General features: G+C 38.5%; 1 protein-coding gene across 4 annotated transcripts in view; it reads right to left on the minus strand.

Moving 5' to 3' along the window:
* The window catches only part of tcf12 (transcription factor 12), a 72,280-nt gene that overhangs the window by 51,164 nt on the left and 977 nt on the right, over positions 1-20,139 (minus strand). For all 4 annotated transcript variants that reach the window (XM_035152077.2, XM_035152066.2, XM_035152057.2 and 1 more), the window contains exons 3-5: positions 19,855-19,927; positions 9,952-10,025; positions 2,990-3,092 (exon numbers count right to left, since the gene is read on the minus strand). In XM_035152077.2, the coding sequence (XP_035007968.1) occupies positions 2,990-3,092; positions 9,952-10,025; positions 19,855-19,927 (250 nt within the window). The remainder of the gene's footprint in view (positions 1-2,989; positions 3,093-9,951; positions 10,026-19,854; positions 19,928-20,139) is intronic.

Below are 20,139 nucleotides of genomic sequence, written 5' to 3' on the forward strand. Positions count from 1 at the left end.
ATAAAATCCATGATATATACGTCAGTACTTTCTCTTCAACATGCAGAACCAATTTCAACCACATGCAACTCGTGATTATACAAGGTTAGAACATGATGTAAAACATGGCCGGCTTTTGTTTGTCTCTGGTTTCTTTGATCTACAATATTACTGTTATTTTGACATTTGGTGGACACATGAAACAGCAGCAGTATATTCCACAGAGGTCGCAGAAGATCAGACGTTCACAGCGGATAGTGCAGTGGAGTGGCCTGTTTTTTCTTAATCAGATGAGCGTTCTTTTTCCTCCAGATTGATGGTCCTCATTGTCTTCAAACTCTAGAGATCTCAAAATACCATTAAATTAAATTTGCAGCTATTTGGTGAAGCAGTAGTATGACTGTTCAGCTCAGTGAATGGGCAACAGGAGAGAAATTACTTGACAACAATGAAGACTGATATTCTTTGTAATAGCGAGAAAAAATAATTTTGTCAGATATCTTTCCTGTGGGAAAATCCTTGTCTGTGCTGCATTCTCTATAACAAAGCAGTTCAGATCCCCTGTGCTGATAAACTAGACTTAACATTTCCATAAGTTTTTATGTCGTAATAATGTAATTTCATAATAGCATCATCATGACATTCATACCAGCTAAATAAGATTTAGCTTGTGTCTCAAATTGTATTGGTTGCAAACTTAATGCATTACTACATGATATAATGTAATTTTCTGACTTCAAATTATTTTCTATCCAAACATGTCCTGGGTTGTGTATGTAGTCCCATATGATGCAGAGATACATGATGTTACTAACATGTAACATGTTACTAACAATATGATATCAGCTTCAGTTTATCTTAGACATACTGAAAAAAATTGTTTTTCAACAATATTTCTGTTGATCTTGACCTTGACAGTTGATCATAGAGGAACCCTCCAAAGTAATAAGATTGGTGAAATCATTCAATGTGTTGTTTAGTTATTTTGTTCAGACCCAGACAGCGGTGAAGAACAATACTCAGCTTGCACGTATAAGCAAACTGCTGCCTCCTCTGCGTCTTCTCTGAACGTCTGCAGCCTTTCGTTGTCCGTCATTTCTGCGATACTGTTCGTCTGACATGATTCACTTACAGTCTCTGGTCAGACCTCGCAGCAGCAGTTTGGGCCAACTCAGCACGATGAATTAACAGTGGAGGACATCGCTGAGGCAAAGCTCTCTGACTCACCTTTCAGCCAAGTAAACCAGTGATTACACCACTTTAATGCAATCTCTCTTAAGTTGTAGTCTGTGCCTTGGCCACAAGCCATCCACTTAGCAATATTTTATTGTCCATTAGAGTGAGTTAACGATCTGGGTACATCCTGAGGCTAGCCATTTGCTCAAGAATTTCACACACCTGACAGGAGGACTGTTGGCCAACTCAGAATTACAGAAACCACTCGGTATTTTGACACGAAGCCTGACTTGAAAAAACCCATTCAGCAGTTCAGAAATTGTAGAGACCGACTGATTCAACCATTACTACTTCTATCCACCCTCTATCCATTTATCAGATATACCGCTTATTCTTTGAGGGTCATGGGGGACTGTTACCATCCCTACAACCAGACAAATTGAGGCTCTACATCTAAACATCATGGTTTTGTGATTGTTCATTGATGAGGAATAACCCTCCACACATGATTCAATGAAGGTGCTGAAAACTTCATAAACCCATATAACGCCCAGATATTGCTGTTGAAAAATCTATCGAATGAGGCCAGACTCATCTTGAATTCCAGGGTTGAGATAAGCACAAGCAATTCCAGTTTACAATCATACTGTCAACATCTGACATATCACTGCATCAGATCGCATCCATATTCCACAGCTCATTCGCATAATTACAGACGCAGTTAACGTGGGGAGGGATACACACTGTATGTAAAACAGTCACGTGATCAACTACAAGAAAGATAACATTTCACTTCAATTCAGCAGCACCCATTCATGAACTAATCACTTTGCTTGGAAACCAGTCTCCAGGGTCCTTACGTAATGAGCTTAACTTAATGATCTTAGCCATAAAACTGTTGACTGGTTACACATCGCAATGAGGCCAGTTCTAATGTTACGATGGAATAACAATTTGCCAGTCGGTAATAAGAGTATGTAGTTGTGTGAGGCCGATCTTTCTTTTATGTCACAAAAAACAATAAAATACAAAACTGATTGTGATTGATAGACAGCTGAAAGATCCAGCTTCTGCTACTTGACCACACCTACTGTACTGAATAAAGGAATCCTTTAAATTAGCAAAATTTACTTTGATACAATTAATAGTGTTACATAACGTCCAGTTTGAAGTATAACACCCTTGGAACATGGCGAGTGGTGTTGATAACAGGGGAATTTAACTACTATGATAGGGCTTTGTGTGCATATCAGATGATAAAGGTTAAAAGTCACTGATCTGTGAAACAATATAATAAATGCAGGGAATCTGCATTGTTCTGAAAATTTTATACAAAACGCAAAAATCAAAGGACGTGGACTATAGCATGATTTTACAAATCCAAAGGAAATGACTCCAAAACAATCTAAATGAAATTATCTAAATGAAATTCTAAATGTTTGATGTTTTAGTGAGATGCTGTTTGATACAACTGTCTGTTTATCTTTGCAACTAAAAAAACACAAAGCCCTGCTGCCAATGGAAGACACTGAGGGCAGTTTTGATGTCTCGGAGACAGCTTCTTATGACGGAAAGCTACACTGATGGCGTGACTTCTAGCCTGGGGGAGGGTCATCGCAGGAGGAGGAAGAGGGAGATATAGAAAGGGGAGGGGGATTGAGGGAGAGAATAAAGACAGCAGGAGCTGATAAAAACTGCCCTGTAGCCTGGTAAGTCTTTCAGTGGTGCTACTTCCAGATGTATGAAGTGCCTTAACCTCAATCAGACAATTTTTGTTATATATCCACTACCAAAGGGCATGTGACGGGAGAACTGAAGAGAATCATTTACTTACCCATTACGTTCGAGTTCATAAAAGGTGTTGGAGACAATCCTTCATGGGACACTAATCGACTGTCACTCAAATGATCGCCGTAATGAGGGCTGTCTGCGAAACCCTGGGGGAAGAGATCAGAATATTAGCCACTTTATCGGGCAACTTCACTAATTGAGTGCTATGACACACCACTAATTAGGAAGAGGAGAGCACAAATGGTCGCCTATGCCAATAAACTGTCCAATCTCTTGTGCATAATTGCTCAAAAAAATTAAGAGAAAAAACCATTGTCTCTGTAAGTGGCATTTAAATTCTTAAACATTAAAGGGCCTATATGATTGTCAGGTTTTTCCCTTTCCTTGAGTGTCATGTAGCTTTCTGTGCATGTTAAAGTTTTGCTTAGGCTACATCCATACTTCTACATTTTCTTAATAAATAAAAATAAAGTCTTCTCCATGGAGGACAGACGTCCTGTGCTCTGTTTTGCAGCGAAAAAGAATAAAAAAGAAAAAAACACTATGAATGAAATCATGCGTAATAAGCTTTTGTAGCACGAGCTGCAGGTAAGTTAGATAATTTATTGTTGTTTTTATTTGCAGCTGTACAAGTACTCAACATCCGGTCAGCTTTCTTTCATTGGCTATTTCTGGCAGATACGTTTATCGTAAATATCAAACATGTTTGATATTCACGAGATCTGGGAGGCTTCGACCGAAAGGCCAAAGTCTACATCACAGGAAGTCCATCTGTCTCACAGACAACCCTGCTCATCAAGTGCCTGGAACACCTTGTATTCATCCCTGTTTTTTATACACAGGGCATCTATGTCACGAGACAACATGTTTATCTATTTGTTAATTTGATCGTTTCCAGGTGATTAGGAGGCCTCTGGGTAAGAGGCGTGACATCTCCCACACGCACTCTGACTGAGCACTCAACTGTATGCGTTGCTTTAATGGTTGATGGTGGGCATACCTGACGCTTGGGGCTGGCACGATCTACATAAGGACAACAACCAATCACAGTTTAACATTATCGGCTTACGTGCCAATGTGCCATGCTAACTGTAGCTGCTGTATAGATGATTAAGTGTTTTCTAACGAGATGTCAGTTGATGCAAAGCTTACATCATGGCCATCTATTTCATAACCAGGCTCTGGTATATTGAATATTCCATTGCCATTAAGTAAATTTGTAAATTCAGCTCAAACAATTTCTATTTATGTGAACTCTATTTCCAAAACTAGTCGTCAACAAATAAGTGCTGTTAACATTTTCAAATGTTTGTTGATCCCTGAGCTCACAAAAAAGAGCCGAGCCTGAAGCCCCTTTATCTTTGTTAAAATACATCTTTAAAACAAGCATCCAAACCAATATTATTACTGTCAAGATTTCTTTTGGGTTCTACCATTTTATCTAATGATAAAAGGTTTTTATGCCATCTCTTGCACATGGTTCATAAGACGACATCGTTTTGTAGAAGGGGAAGAAACAGAGAGATGCAATCCTACATCATTCCCAGGTACCTGCAGCTTAAAAAAATTGCCTTTTTCTCCTGCAGCTTAACAGTGCCTTTTCATGACAGTTATCAGCTTCCGGGGCTTAGGTCTAAATATCGGTCACAGTATGGTTTTTGAAAACTCTGGGTCCCATGTAATAAAAGATATTCCGTTACAGTGCTAATCCCAAGCCCTGTGAAAATCCTACTGTGCTCCAGTCAAATACATCTCCCCAAACTACATTAACTCCCACCAGAGAGACCGAGCAGCAGTGGGCTTGCATTTCTATAAAGCTATTTTCTCCAACTCATACCCTTTGCATTCAACATACAGTAAAAAAAAAAGTAAATCTTATTATCCATCTTTTTTTTTGTGAGTGGATGGTGATGGAGTAATTTCAAAGGCAGTGGAGTGCTGCGCTGTGTAGAGGGAATCCTCAGAGATTCCCTATTGTGCTCCTGCCAGGCCGCACACACTGTTAATCACACCATGAACAGACTCAATAACAACAACGGCCCCGTGAGAAGCACCAGCACATACGCACACACACAGACTTATACATACACACCTAACCTACGCAAGCAAAAGACATTTCCTCTGTTCTGCACCGAAACGGGGAAAGTGCGTCACACTGAACCCTTAAAAGAATAGTTCAAAGTTCTGGTAAACACATATATTTTGGCAATGGTTATATAAAAAGGGTTGATACCCTCTTATATTGTCTATTAAATATGATGGATATGTTAGATTAGCTTAGTATAAAGCATAAAAGCAGAAGGAGACAATTATCCTTATTCTGCCCAAAGATAAAAAACACAGACAAGCTCACTTTAAGTTACCATCGAGTCACAGTCAGGGTGAAACGAAAAACATACGTAGTTGTTAAGTGTCATGGCTGACAAGCATCTATAGAGACTATCAAGAAAACAAAAGGAGATGCTGAATGTTGCGCTTTCCAAGATAATTTTTTTTTTTTAAAACACGGAGAGACACTGAAAGAAAGGGCACTGTTGTCAATGAGTTTTATAGTAGGGAGGAAATCCAGTCTTTGTAAAACCAGCTGTGAGAAGCATCGTCGTCACTACCGCCCGATATCAGCGAAACCATCCCAGCCATCACATTAGAGAGGTTAGTGTGATTTGTGTTCAATAATTTAGTATGGCCCACAGAGGATGTTATAAAAATTGAAATGGCCCTTGAGAGGAAAAAGGATCCCCACCCCTGCTTTTGAACTAGCTGTTTGAGCTAGCTCAATGTTGCCTAATATTTACAGGAAAGAAATGAGAGTGGTGTTGATATCATCATCTAAGTCTGTGCCATAAAAAACAATAAAAGTATTTCCAAAAATGATCAAGCAATTGTTATTGCAATAAATCTTAGAAAGCACCTGGGACCAACACTTCGAGCTCTCTTTGATTGTTGTAATTACGGCTAACAGGGTACGTTAGCAGAGTAAGAAAAAGTGGAAGGGGGTAATGGTCAATCCAGGTTCACAGTTTATGTTTGTGTGTCAATGTAACCACACTGTGTTTGCTCCTCTGGGAACATAAGATCATCAATCACAGATCCCTCATCATTCCCAAACACTGGTGGCCTACATCTCTGTGAGACACTAACACGCGCTGTCATCGCTGCCACGGGGCTACATTAGTACTACTGGCTAAAAAACTGTCAGATCACCGTGGCAGCATGCAGGCCGGAGCTCACGCCCTGTCCCCCAATCCCTCGACACAGTGTTTAAAAAGTCATCTCTTCCACACTCTGTGCTGCATCCCAGGTGAACGTGTGGCTGCATGTGGCAGCTTTGAAAGCTATGATATGGTCATGATGGATGTGTGTGGGGTCGAGTATCAAGCCGGGGCAGGGCACTGGGGAAGTGGGGGTTGCAGTGCGGTGACGGTGGGCACAGCCCTGACTGTCAGACCGCCAGCCTACAGCCACAGCTGCCCAGGATACAGCGGCTGGCTGGGAGCCAAGGTCAGCACGGCAGAGCTCGGGACTGTTCACAGTCGACTGCTCACACACTCGTAGTGGAGCAGCTCAAACAAGCTCAGGGACAAGACTGAATTCCCCCTGTAACAGACTGAGAGATGAAGCACTTTCTTCCAAGGACCTTGGACAAATACAGGGAATACGGCACAAATTCTTTCTTTTTTCAATCACAAAATCCTCGTTCAACAAAAAAAAGAAAGAAATTAAACCAGTCACTTTTAAAAACATTTTTTTTGCCGTGAGCAAAGCTTAAACTTAGGAAACAAGTTTAACACACTGGAGTGTGTCCAACAGTGCAAGATTGTTGTAACCCCAGTTTTAAAAAATGCTGGGAGGTTAAAAAAAGGTATTTTCGGTCTTGTCAACACAGCGGAAGTCTTAAAATCTCAGAAACGCACATATCCAAGAAGAGCTGATGCAAGACTAACTGGACTTAGATTTAGAGAGGGATAGGAATCCACAACTAGTTCCATTTGACAACTGGTTCCAATTGTTCAGCTCATTGGAACCTGTGTGTTTTTGTGACAGTCAGATCAGGCAGCACTATACACAAGTTTCAAGATAATTATCTTCGGCCCATGTCAATGTTAATGACTTCAATAAGAGGACGAAGTGGAACTAACTAACTATGCGTCTAGTTGCGAAAAGAGAGAGTGAATTCTACAACAGCAATCAGGTAAACTTGCTCCAGGGCTTGACACTTCTTTGCCAAAGAGCACATATTCTAAGTTAAACATTTAGGTTTAACAAAAGGATACAATGAGACATTAAAGAGCAAAATGGTTTTAACCAGTGAGAAAAAGTATGTATGTTTAGCCCAGATCTAGATCAAAGTTCTTTAATATTGGGTGTCGGCTGATATCCATTATTATATATTCATTATTTAGATGTTGATTAAACAGCCTTTGTATCAGACATTTTACTTCTTAAGAGCTTCTTGATTCAAAAATCTGTGTAAATTACTGATGTGATATGAATGAAAGTTCAGTTTGGAGGACGCCACCCCTGACAGTGATGTGATCTAGAAAGATGTTTAAGAGCTGAAACAGCACAGAGCTCTAATAAAGAATGATTTTATTCCTCATTGATAAGACAGATGATCAAATATTGACCAAAATATTTATACCAGATTCAAACAGGAAAGAAATTGTTCTAGATGGTTTAAGATGTTTTAACACCTATCGGACATTGTGTCAATAAGAACAAGTAGCATTCATTGCAGAGTTATTGTTATGATTTGCACCATTAAAATGAAGAAATGTTGCCATTTTTCATCATGTAATTCTGCTTTAAGATAATTCTTTTATTTTTCACTCTTTTTCATTTGCCACAGATTTGTCTTCACCACTCATGACTCCATTTTTTTACTCACTCACTGATGACTGGAATACTTAATGATCATCAATGATTGATTGTCATCTATAACTGGAATACGCTACTTTTCCCTGAATATCATTGTGCCAACATTCACATGGTTAAGCATATCAAATACTGTAAATTCATATTGAAATCCTTTAACCGATTGTCGGCTACTGAGGTTCATGAGAGATGTCACTCACTTCTCAGAGCAGAATAAATATAATATTTTATAGGTTATATAAATCAAGTCAGTATCAATACGTGGCACTTTCACAGCTGTGTGTTAGTGTGGAGAGAGTGGCATGGGAGTGTTTGTGTGCACGCTTTATGGAGACGCAAACAGCTGTCTGCTGGCTGATGCTGTGCCTTGCAATGTCAGAAACACTCATTTATATGCACCTGGAGCAAAGATATCTCAAGCGTCTCAGTCTTATAATTCAAATCAAGCTGCCTATGTTACCATAGCCTGTAGATGTTCATTCGGGAAGGGCACAGAGGAATAAACAAGGTAACTCAGCCCGAGTGGCTTTGACATTTAGATGTGTTCTAATAGAAAGTGACAGGAGATTGACATTATATGAAATTCATACAGGGCATCAAGAACAACCAATGTGTGAGGGACAAACAAACAGGGGGGAGAGCTGTTCACACTTGCTCACACAAACAGTGAGATCTTCTCACTTAAACTCAACAACAGAGGAGCAGCCTTTTTAAATTATCTTGATACAAATACATCACACTAGAAAATAACTATGACCAGGATGGCTACCCGTAAAATCAGACTATTGAAATTACAATTCATGTCTAACTCAAATGTATATATTTGTCAGTTTCAAGGCGACCAAAGACAAATTTCTAATGAAATTCTTATTTTCACTACAGTGTAGATCTGTGATCTTTAACAAAATGCCATTTTACAGCCTGATGTATTGAACTAATTGCTCAGTTGCTGACCTTCCATACAGAGTGCACAATTAAGTGCAAGACAAAAAAAATGTTGCTTCAAATATCATTTTGGACGTACAACAAAACAAAAAAGAATTGTACAATTCTAGCACAGGAAGTACGATTATTTTTTCAATATGGCTGTGTATAATTTAGTTCAGTTTGGTTCAAATTAAGGGTTGCTGCTTCAGGGCAGAGGGTCACATTGCCTCACATGCAATCATAAATAGCTGGTTGCCACTTGCATATAAATACAATTAACCCTTGGGGAGATCAGGAGAGCTATTTGAACACAGAGCTTTCAGCCATCATATATTTCACTGCAGTTTCAAACAGGTTGAACATATTTACAGAAGACGAGGCAGGTAGAGGAACAAACCAAAGGCTTGGAGGTTTGGGAAACACAAGTCAGTAAATCCCATCAAACGTCTTAAGAATTATGAATTGGCTGCACTGTCACTAAGGGCATGTTTCATCACTGTCAACCCTAAAACTACTCATGCTGCCTGCTCAACAGAAACCCTTCTAACTAGAGCTCAAACGATTAGTTGAATAAACAATTAGAAAATTAAATGGCAACTATTTCCACAACTAATAAGGGACAAAAATACCAAATATTTTGGGGGTTTGGATTGTAAATTGTATAAAACGAGACATTCAAAGATGTTGCCTGGGCTTTTTTAACATTTTGAAGATTTATAGAAATTAAAATAAACGCAGTTGATGTAGTTTCAAAATATCAAAAGTGTGCAGGGATGAAATTTGGGGTGTTGTCTATTATTTGTCCTTGTTATAACACCAATCAAAAGATGATTTATCATTATTTCCTCAGTAGCAAAACAGGTGATCACATAAAAACTGCTGAAGAAAAATACCCGGGGACAATAAACACTTTCACTATTTTCAGTGATGTCCCTTGAGGTACATGGTGAGCACCATTAGTCTATATTTGAGTAGAGATATTTTAACAAATCTCTATAAAGGTGCTCAATCTATCAATAATATCAGGTTTTCTCTGCCACAAAATCAATTCCACCTGCCATCAGTATAGTCACAGAGAAATATGTCCATTACAGGTCCTACAACATGGCATTGTGATTGTACCACTGTGATGTAATGAGTGTTAAATGATGTGCTCTGGAGCATAAAGGCCATTCAGAGGCGGGGAGGTGAGGGTCATCTTACCCGGGAGGTCTCACAGGAAGGACTTGACTCGCCACCTGGGGCCCAGGATGCTTGGCTGGTCCGCTCATCCATACCTGTCAGAGCGAGAGATGCACAACTCAGTCAGCAAGACGAGATTACTCTTAGAGTGGAACGTCCAGGGAGCATATCTTCATTCTCTGTATCCCTCTCTCTCTCTCACTCACTCACTCACACAACTGAAGCACAAAAATAAACATCATCTCCAAGAGGTCATCCGTTTAAGTCAGGTCAAATCAATTTATATGCAATGCAAAAATATATTGCGCAAAAATAGATGTTGACCAAAGCACTGTACAGCTAAAATAGGGGAAATACCTAAAACTATAAAACCAACAGCCAAGAGGAGGGAAAAAAGGGACATTGAATTAACAAATTAAAAACAAAACAGTAAGACTGTAAGATAATAAGATAAAACTGCATAAATAAATCTCAACTTCTGGTTTTTAACTGATTTAAAAGCCAGAGAGTAAAAATGGGTGTTAAACAGATGCATAATAACTGGGATGTGATTTTATAACTTCCCTATGTTTTTACTCTTTTAAAAATAAAAATAAATGTGACTCATTAATATCCTCAAAAAATACCCTTCCTGAGAGGTTTTTTTTTTTGTAATGGTGTCATTTATTTAGCTTAACATGAATCAGGAGCCAAAATAAGCATTTCTTTGTATACCTCATTGTAAACAAAACAGGAACTTATGACTATGATTTGGCATTGATGTATGCCAGGCTAATTGCAAACAGCTGAGCACTGAAACTTAATAAAACTCGTTTTTTAAGTTAAAGAAAATCTCTTTGCTTAAAAAGTCAATGAGACAGACAAATAAAATCAATAAATCCAACCAAACTGCAAAGCTGGACCATCTGGCATATGTTGAAAAATATAACATCTGATCTTTGCAATCTAATTTAAGTGATATAGTCAGTGGAAAAAGAATGTGATGCCTCAATTGTTCCTGCTGTTTGAGACAATATTGTGCAGCAGAAACAGCCAAATTCCCCACAAACAAGACATAATTGTAGCGCGGGTGAAGCATCAACATTGTCCAAGTTATTGATTGTCCCTGTCGTAATTTCATCTGTCTCAATGCAATACCATTTGTTCACTTTCAACTTCAAATAAAGAACATATGAGGTTGAAAGACATTGTGTATTCTCAGGAATATAATAATATGGCAAGACAAACAAAAATGATATTTTTAACCTTGTAATTTAACAAATGATTTTCAGTGAGCTGCCTCCGCGCAGCAAGGGCGGAATAAACAACTCCAATAAAAGCACGAGTCTGTAGTCATTAATCAAAGCAAGTGGACTCTGATTCAAAAAGTTCAAATATGGCTCATCACGTTGCTCTAGATAAAGACAATAGCAATTTATCAAAAAGAAAATTGTACTTATCTGGGTTTAATTAAACTCTACTCGTGATTTTTTTTTCAAATAAACCTCTTCAGTGCTACAGAGACATGATGGAAGGGTGGTACGAGGATGTATATGATCACTGTCACAGTTTGTACACATCATATATTTTAATTCTGTGTTTTTATAAAACATTTATTTTCTACTGTCTTGCTGCCAAAACATTCTTTCTCAGAAACTTCCGTCAAAAATCGAGTTATATACTTAACCAGGGAGTCTCTAACCAGACCTCATGCTCCAGTAAGCAGAGATATAGATGAGTTTTATCAACATATTGTTTTGCTGTTAAAACACAGCAGGATTATTTCTCTTTCTTAAAAGTCCTTTATGGAAAAAATATATAGTTAATTTGCCTCAGATTCGTCATTGAGGGGGTTTACCATGGTGTATCATTCCTACTCATTCATAACAGTGATACTTGTGTTCAGGGCACTCAGAGAGTGCATATACCTCCATCAAGGCCCAACGGTGCCCTTAAGAAACCACATTCAAATTCCCGATATAAAGATTTTTGGGGATCTGCACCAAATTGCACACATCTTTTTCATCAAGATCAACGAATTATTCTCGGAGAAATCAACGAAAATGATGGTAAAAACCCTTATTTCACAATGTTGAAAAAGTGGGAAAAAAACAGTACCTGCCCCCTGATCTGTATCTGCACCAAAATTGTATAGACTCTTCCCTGACCCAGAACACATCCTCCAACAGAGTTTTGTGGTATTCTGTTTGGTAATTTTTGTGTAATCTTGCTTACAATCAAACAACAAATGGACAGGGGGAAATAAATAACCTCCCTAGTGGAGGCAACAATAATTGAACTACCTCTGCAGTAACTACTGCCTGTGTTACTAAAGGCACATGGGTTTTCTTTGTGTGACAACACCAGTGTGACATATTGTAGCCCAACTGAGGCCTTTCACGCAGTGGATGTAACAATGGTCAGTGTTTGCTCTCCGGGCCACTGGCTGTCATCTCGTCTGATTACCATCTCTTACCAGCGCTCAAGGGTCCCTTCTCTTCTCCCTGCACAGACAGCCAGCACAATAAGATTACTCACTGACACAAGAAGCTAAAGTAAAAAAAAAAACACAAATTCACTGGCTGTAGCAGAAAGATAATGAATCAGGAGACCCAATGCTTTACTGTTCAATAGTCTGTCTGACGTACAATATCACGCCTTTCTCACACAGTTTGTTCAAAGCTCCAAAAATCAACATTATTGTATTTTCACAGTGATTCCAATACGGTTCAAGGGGCTGGCAGTGACACACACACATGAATCATAAACTAAATCAACTGAGGTTTTTGGCGTCTTTTAGCTGCACATTTAAGTCACATATGACCAGCAGCAGCAGGCAGCTGGTTTCAGCTCTGCTAACTCAGCCCAATGCATGTAGACAATGGTAGAAAACCTCATGGTAATCTTTGAGGATGTAGCTTGTGGTGCTGTTGAACTGTTAGAGAGGTGTTTCTACAGTTGACCTCAACATTTAAACCAGTGAGGATTAGAAACACAATTCAGTTGTGGTTATTCAGGAACATTTAGTAGGATATTCACTGGAAATATAGAAATGTAATATTATCGAAACATCTGATGGGTTTTATTCGTTTTTACACAACAAATAGTAGTGAAATAATATAGATTTGTAGAAGTACAGGATGTCACTGTTAAATTCCCAATGTAAAAGCCTTCATTGAAAGATATACTAGCAGGAGTAGGTAAGTATATTCAGCAACTGCATTATCATCAAGCTGACCTGACATCAATTATGCTTCTCTTTGGCACAAGATAAAACCAATTGCTGAGTGGAACACATCTCCCTAAACAATACAATTAGCAAAGGAATAATTCATAAACGGGATCTCTGCTGTGCAGCATTCTCCAAATAAAGTCTATAGATATGGCAAAGAATAGAATATGTCAGGAAAATAATGTGAATGACTTAAAAATAAGATGAATAGTGTTATCAAGTGATCAGTATATACAGAGTTAACTTTTCTGTAAAACCTATGGTGAGAATGTGGAGGGCTGACAGAGTAAGCACAGATGTTGGCGATCACAACTCTCTATTGAGTCATTCATAAAACAGCTACACCCTTCCCAAGCCCCCAGTTCATTACAAAACTCATCCAACAGGAAGACTGAGTAGGATTTTTTTTCCAGTAGAGAAATTTCTATTTTTCCCCACTTCTGTTGTAAGATCATGCAAAAAAGACTGAAGCATTGTAAAGTGTCAGCTTAGCAAGCAAAAGGTCATAATTTCAAAGTAGTGCTGCCTCATCCCTGTATCCACTGAATAAGCAAGGACACTCAGTCCCACACTGAGGAGAACATCTATTTTCTCCATTTAAAATGTTTTCGCATGGAACCTGAATGGTTTGGTCAAAGCAAACTCTGGTGAGTTTTCACATTTAGTGTGGTACAACTCACTTGGGCTGGTGAGTTAAAGGTTCATGCAGTAATCCTGCTATTTTTTAAATGCTGTACAAGACAATTATTTGGTCATCACACGCAGTCAACATACAGTCTAAGAATACTATTAATGCTCATCAGTTACTTCTCCATGATGTCTTTGTACCAACATGATGTTTTTGTTTTTTTCTTTGTCAATTAATTCATGAAATCTGCATCTGATTATGATTTGCCACAAAAATCCTCAGAGGATGTTTTATTCATTTGGAAGTTGAATTGTACAGACAGAGAAATTACAGACAAAACCAAATTAGCCCTGGATTAACAGAAATGTATCTTGAAATGAAGCTTTAAGGATATTAAAGCTCTCAAAATGCTGGATTCATTCTGAAAGAAAACATGTGAATCAAGCAATACAAAGCATAATATATTTACAATATGTAATTTAAACTCTTTCAACCTGGATATACAGTGAAGTAAAACAACAACTTACAGATACAAATTTGATAACCTTCCAACATAAACTCTCAAATATTATTGAATACCTTCGGACAAAAAGATCAGATTCATCTATGAACACCTGAGAAAACTATAAAATCCAAATCCTTCTGGTTTCTTCTGGCTGAAAAGAAAAAAGAGAAAAGCTTCTGGTCCAGGCAGCATCTTGAATGAAATGAGAAATATCAGTCATTTAAAAACCAGTTAACCTGATTCCCAGCACAGATTCACTTATTATTTCCTATGACCCAGGATAAATGTATCATCCCTATGTTCAAACACCCTCCCTGTATTCTGATTATTCCTGAAAATTCCTGTAATCCTGGAAATCCTGGAAATCCTGGAAATCCTGGAAATTTGTAATTATTCAAGACCAGCCACCTGAAGTAAATCATGTATTGAATGTATAAATATATTGGGTTCATGCCTCAGTATCTCACCAGTTTTAATTGACATTCATGTTAATGTACACAAATCCAAACCACACTCCTGTTTTGTTGACTCGCAGAGAGCTTCTGGCTCTATGTGGGAAAAAAAGGTTTGTTGTATAAATTAACAGAGCAGCACAAATGGTGAAACCGAGAATGCATCAACTACATGTTTACAAATAAACACTGTGGAGAAAAGCTGGACGGAGATTAAATTAACAGTTTCGACAGGGGTCAGAGAGGGTAAAATGAGGTTTTAGCCCATATTCCATTTCTCTGTAAAAATTATATTAACTTGTCCTAAAAGAGAGAAAGAGAGAGTGAGAGTGAGAGAGTGAGAGTGAGAGAGTGAGAGAGAGAGAGAGAGATTTGATATTGTTGAAGATTGTCAAACTGTTACATCAGATAGTGCCCTAAATAATTTTTGTTTTTTTTCATCAAGATCCATCAAAGTATTCCCTACAGAAAATTCCTGTATCAGGCTTTGTGTACTGATCTGCACAAGAGTTTTGTCTTTTTTTTATTGGCCCATGTCCCATCCTTTCATCCAGTTTTGTGGAAATTCATCCGGTTCCTGAGATTGGTTGTGGATTTTAATTTGGTTTCATAAGGGAACTGTTGGGCCTTGGCGGAGGTATGTGCTCTATTGGGTGCCATTCTAGTTCCAAATGTTAACATCCCCCGTGACTGTTATACGATTAACAAGATAAAATAATTACACAAAAACACACAAAGTTGACAGGACAGAAAATGATTGTCCATTAGGGCTAAAAAGATATGAGATTTACTCAGTGTAACCATCTTAGAAAATATCACATTTTCACAACCATGATTATGATCATCAGTCACAAATGGAGGAGGTAGATTACTCATGCATTAATGTAAAAGACGAATTTCCATATATGAGACTAATTTTTAACTCACTGCAACTAAGGATTTTATTTTTGCTTAATCAAAACTATTATCTAAATAGTTAATAATTTCAGAGTATGAATTGACTCAAATGCCATAGGACTGCACCTCATGCTCTCTGTTGTGATTGGCAGTTGGTTTTACCATTAAAACTGATCACACAGTGAGGCCGCAGGGGGGCTCTCTGTAGCTGCTTCCAGCAACAACAACAAAAACTGTTATCAGGGCATTTTTCTTTGTTTTGTTTTAGGACCCAACTGATGACAAACCAACCAGCTCCGGCTGCTGGTCACCGCTAACCAATGTACCACTTCATTACACTAAGAATATATCCACACTAAAATATATATGTTTGAAACAGCTCCATTCAGACGAGCATTATAATCTCTTCCTGGAATAACACACCTGAAAACGAATGACCACTCGCATACACTGGGCATGCGAGTGCCAGTATAAACAGGAAGCTGAATCTCCACTCTGCAGCAGGACATTAGTCATAATTCAAAGATAATGCCGTTTGTTGTCTTCAGGAAAAGAGTCATGTGACAGGAGCGTGACGAATCAGGGAAGGATATGTTGTGAATGATCATCAGGAAGCAAGCATGGATTGTTTTTTTTAAGGGGCTCGAAAACTCCTGAGTAATATGAGGACCAGGCGTAAACGTAGTGAAAGAGACGCCGTTCAAAACTAAAAATGATTATCATGGATGTAACCTAAATGAAAATTACCCATCTAACAACCGCCATCTACTGCCCCACTACACTAAATAGCCTCATCAAATTTGCATCATCAACACAGCTGGAAGGGAGAAGTGATGAGTCTCTGTTCGAGCCACACTGGCTATTTTTTCCAATCCATCTTTCTCTGGCGCACTTCTGAAGGGTCTCGCTGGTCCCACTCTGTCTCAATTATCTGGCTATACCCAGCTGAGATACAATAATCCAAACTCTCATTCCCTGCAATTTCCACACTTGTGTCTGCACACTCACTTGCCTTATGTTCACAATCGCTTATGAACGTGCTCCGTCCTCTGCTGCGGGGATCAGAGACCCAGGAGTCCACACTACCGGCTGAGGAGGATGGATTTACCCATGATAGACCTGATACACCTCAAGGTACTGGAGTTCATTTTGACAACTTTATCTAAAATATGATGAGTTTTGCAATATTTGTCAAGAAATAAACGACAACTACCTGAGATGTCAATATGATAAATTTTCCGTAGAAGCTCACATAATGTATGCATGCAGTTGTAGACTAAAGGTTGCTTTGTGTTAATATAATCCACCTCAGGAGACAGTCAAAGTTATGCATGTGCTTGCCTAATGAAAAATAATAATAATACATGTACTAAATATATGCAGTTTCCTCAAGTTATCAACATCAGCCACAAAAACAATAAAAACTAAAACAAAAAAGTTATATTAATTCCTTTCTGTTCTTCTGATGAATTTAGGTTTTTCTATAGATTTTTAGGTCTTGACCTTCTATGTAAAGTGTCTTGAGATAATGTATATTATGATTTGGCGCTATACAAATAAAATTCAATTGAATTGATTTTACCACATTACCACCATACCAGAAGCAATTCACCAGTCTACAAAATGTCCATTGTCTGGACTTCTTCTGTGGTGTCATCCAAGTGTCCAGAAGCCCCAACACTCAAATTTGACTTGAAACTGTGTCATTTAGACCATGTTTTTAAGCCTAAATGTCCTCTGATATCCTCCTCCGGATCCGCGATTGCCTTCGCACCCACACACTGCACACAAGCTCTCGCCCAAGTGAAAGTCAGCATTTCCACTCGGGTCTCATGTTTCAATCATGACTGGAGTCAATAAATATCCATGACTAGTTGACCACTGCAACATCAGGGGCTTAACAATTAACAGCTAGGCTGTTCTTCTTCACCAGTGTTTCTCATATAACAAAATGTATCCAACATATAAATCATCATGAATGCATAGAAAGTATCATCTGCAACACAATTATCAAATTATTGTGGCTGCTTTCTCAAACTAATCAGGTACAATTTGTTTAAGTGGCTGAAAATCAACTAGAGCCTGGAAAGTTATATGTTTTTTTAGGCACATAGTGATAATTCACATTAGGAAAATAATAAACAATATATAATATGTACTGAAGTTTTAATTTTACTTATTTATTTTAAATTTTAAATTTTAATGTTATTATACAGACAAAAATATATGCCAGAATAGTTGAACAGATCAAGAAACAGTTAACACTAGACAGTACATTTTAGCTGTAATATAATAAGAAGACTTTATAAATAAAACCTTTTATTTGCATAAAGCAAAGTATCTTGTAAGTAGTCATGTACACATTTTTTGATCATTTTTGCTGGAAGTGGTAGGAAACCGCAGTCCACATTTAGAGTGATAGGTTTCTAAAGGATGAGGCTGGTGACCAGAGAACAAGCAGCAACGACAACGGGCTTTGGCTGTGACACACATTTCTCCTGACAGTCTCCAATTCTTTTCTATTTCACAACAAGCACCATGCTGATGCTCTTCTATTTTAAAAGCCACAGAGTGCAAGGCCCAGCCTAAAGGTAGCTGTCAACATGATGAACACATCTGACTCCATCAAATCATAAAACACACATCAATGCCATCTCAATACAACACATGGCTGAAGTCAATTTTGGAGATGGCACTCGTGGCAGTCCTAGTATTTTGCTTGTTTATGGTTGATGCAATCTGGCTTTGAAAAATCCTAGGTACTCGTTCGCAAAGCAGGAATCAAAGGTTTCATTATGCATCATCAGGTTTGTTTTAGATATGACACAACAAGTGGGCTTGTAACAACACTTCATGACCCACAATTGGAAAATAAACACTGAGTTGCCAGTTTATTACAAACAAACTGTATGATCTAATGCAAACAAAGCCCTGCGATACATCCCATCTTCGACACTTGAATGGTGACAGAAAGGATGTTGTAGAGGTTGCAGTTACAGCTGTTGTTCTGCTGGACTGCACATTAAACTGTAGGTTTATATTTAGTCCACAAGTTAATAAAACCCCCTAAGATACTCTAAAAAAAAAACAGCTAGCGCAATGATCCCCTGAACCATTTGTGTCATGTGTACATAAAATGAGTTCCATTTGGGATATTCTTTGTCATTTGTTTTACTGAAGAGAGCACACGCACTCCCCACTTGAATGATTAGGTTTTCTAAAAGCAATGCTCACAACTCCACAGTTCATGTGTAACAGCTCTGTTCTTGTTCCTTTGTCTTTTTGTTCAGTTTCCACTACATGTGTCTTTCGTTTCACAGATAACTGACAACAACGAAGCTTTGTCGATGCACACACAAAACATGCTTTGAGAGGACATAATGCCTGATTGTTGACTTTCTTTAGTGGCACATCAGACAATAGATGCGCTTCGGATTAATGTCCTGTCGCATTTGTAGCCAGGAAGTGATCCAGAAGCAGGGAATCTGAACTCTGGTTAACACAACCAAAACCATCCACAAACTTGTTCAATGACAAAGATGATCAAAGATAATCTCCCAAGAAACACCAGCGAGCGGCGAAAAAGAACAGCCAGTGTGTGTGCGAGTATATGAGGGTTGAGACTGAATAATTATCAAACAAATGTGTCAATGAGAAACAAACATAACTCAATGAGAAGATGTCTCACAATCCCATTAAACTACAGACATTAATTCAGCGGATTGAATATGTGCCTGCAACACTCCTCACACGCCCCACAAACCGTGATAAGAGCACAGGCAATGTTTCTGTGAACACTTGCTGCACTGACAACAACACACCTCGATCAAAGCAGCCGATAACGCCTTATTTATGCATCTGAAGGTAAAGGACTTTCACTGTGTTACACCTGCATGTTAATAAGCTAAATAAAACATCTACACACGTCTATGGCCTACATAGCGCTTTGTTCCACATCTTTACTACAGTGCTCTGCTACAATTCCAGGTGGGAAGCTCATGTTTCAAGCACCAGATGTGCACAGCACACACAAGCCTCACTCAGAGGAGGGAAAAGAATTGCATGCAAGAAACTAAGACCATTTTCCGTCTGCCTTCCATTCAGAAATAAAACCAAACAGCATTGAAAAAAAATGAATTAGTCAGTAAAAATGATTTTTATGTGCAGATCGATCAATGCATGCAAGCAGGAATAGAGAGAGCGGAGGGTTTACTGAGTGAACGGGTCCTACCTGATGCACTGAACTGACTGCTTCCAAGTGTGGTGGGCCTGTTTTTCCCTCTGCTTACAGGTGGAGAGAACATCTGAAGGGAACAACAGGGACAGTCTACAATTAGAGCAAAGACTCAACTGTGTCAAGGAAAAGAATCACTTGTAATCATCCTGAAAGCAGCTCACAGTTTCAATAAAATCAAGGACAGCTTGTAGAATCCTATCAGCCAATATAGATCAATTAGACTATGAAAGTCCTCACACCTATAAGACCTCAGAGCTGGGGGAAAAGAAAGAAAGAGTG

Source organism: Hippoglossus stenolepis, chromosome 1 (genome assembly GCF_022539355.2).
Source record: "Hippoglossus stenolepis isolate QCI-W04-F060 chromosome 1, HSTE1.2, whole genome shotgun sequence".
In the NCBI taxonomy this organism is placed as follows: domain Eukaryota; kingdom Metazoa; phylum Chordata; class Actinopteri; order Pleuronectiformes; family Pleuronectidae; genus Hippoglossus; species Hippoglossus stenolepis.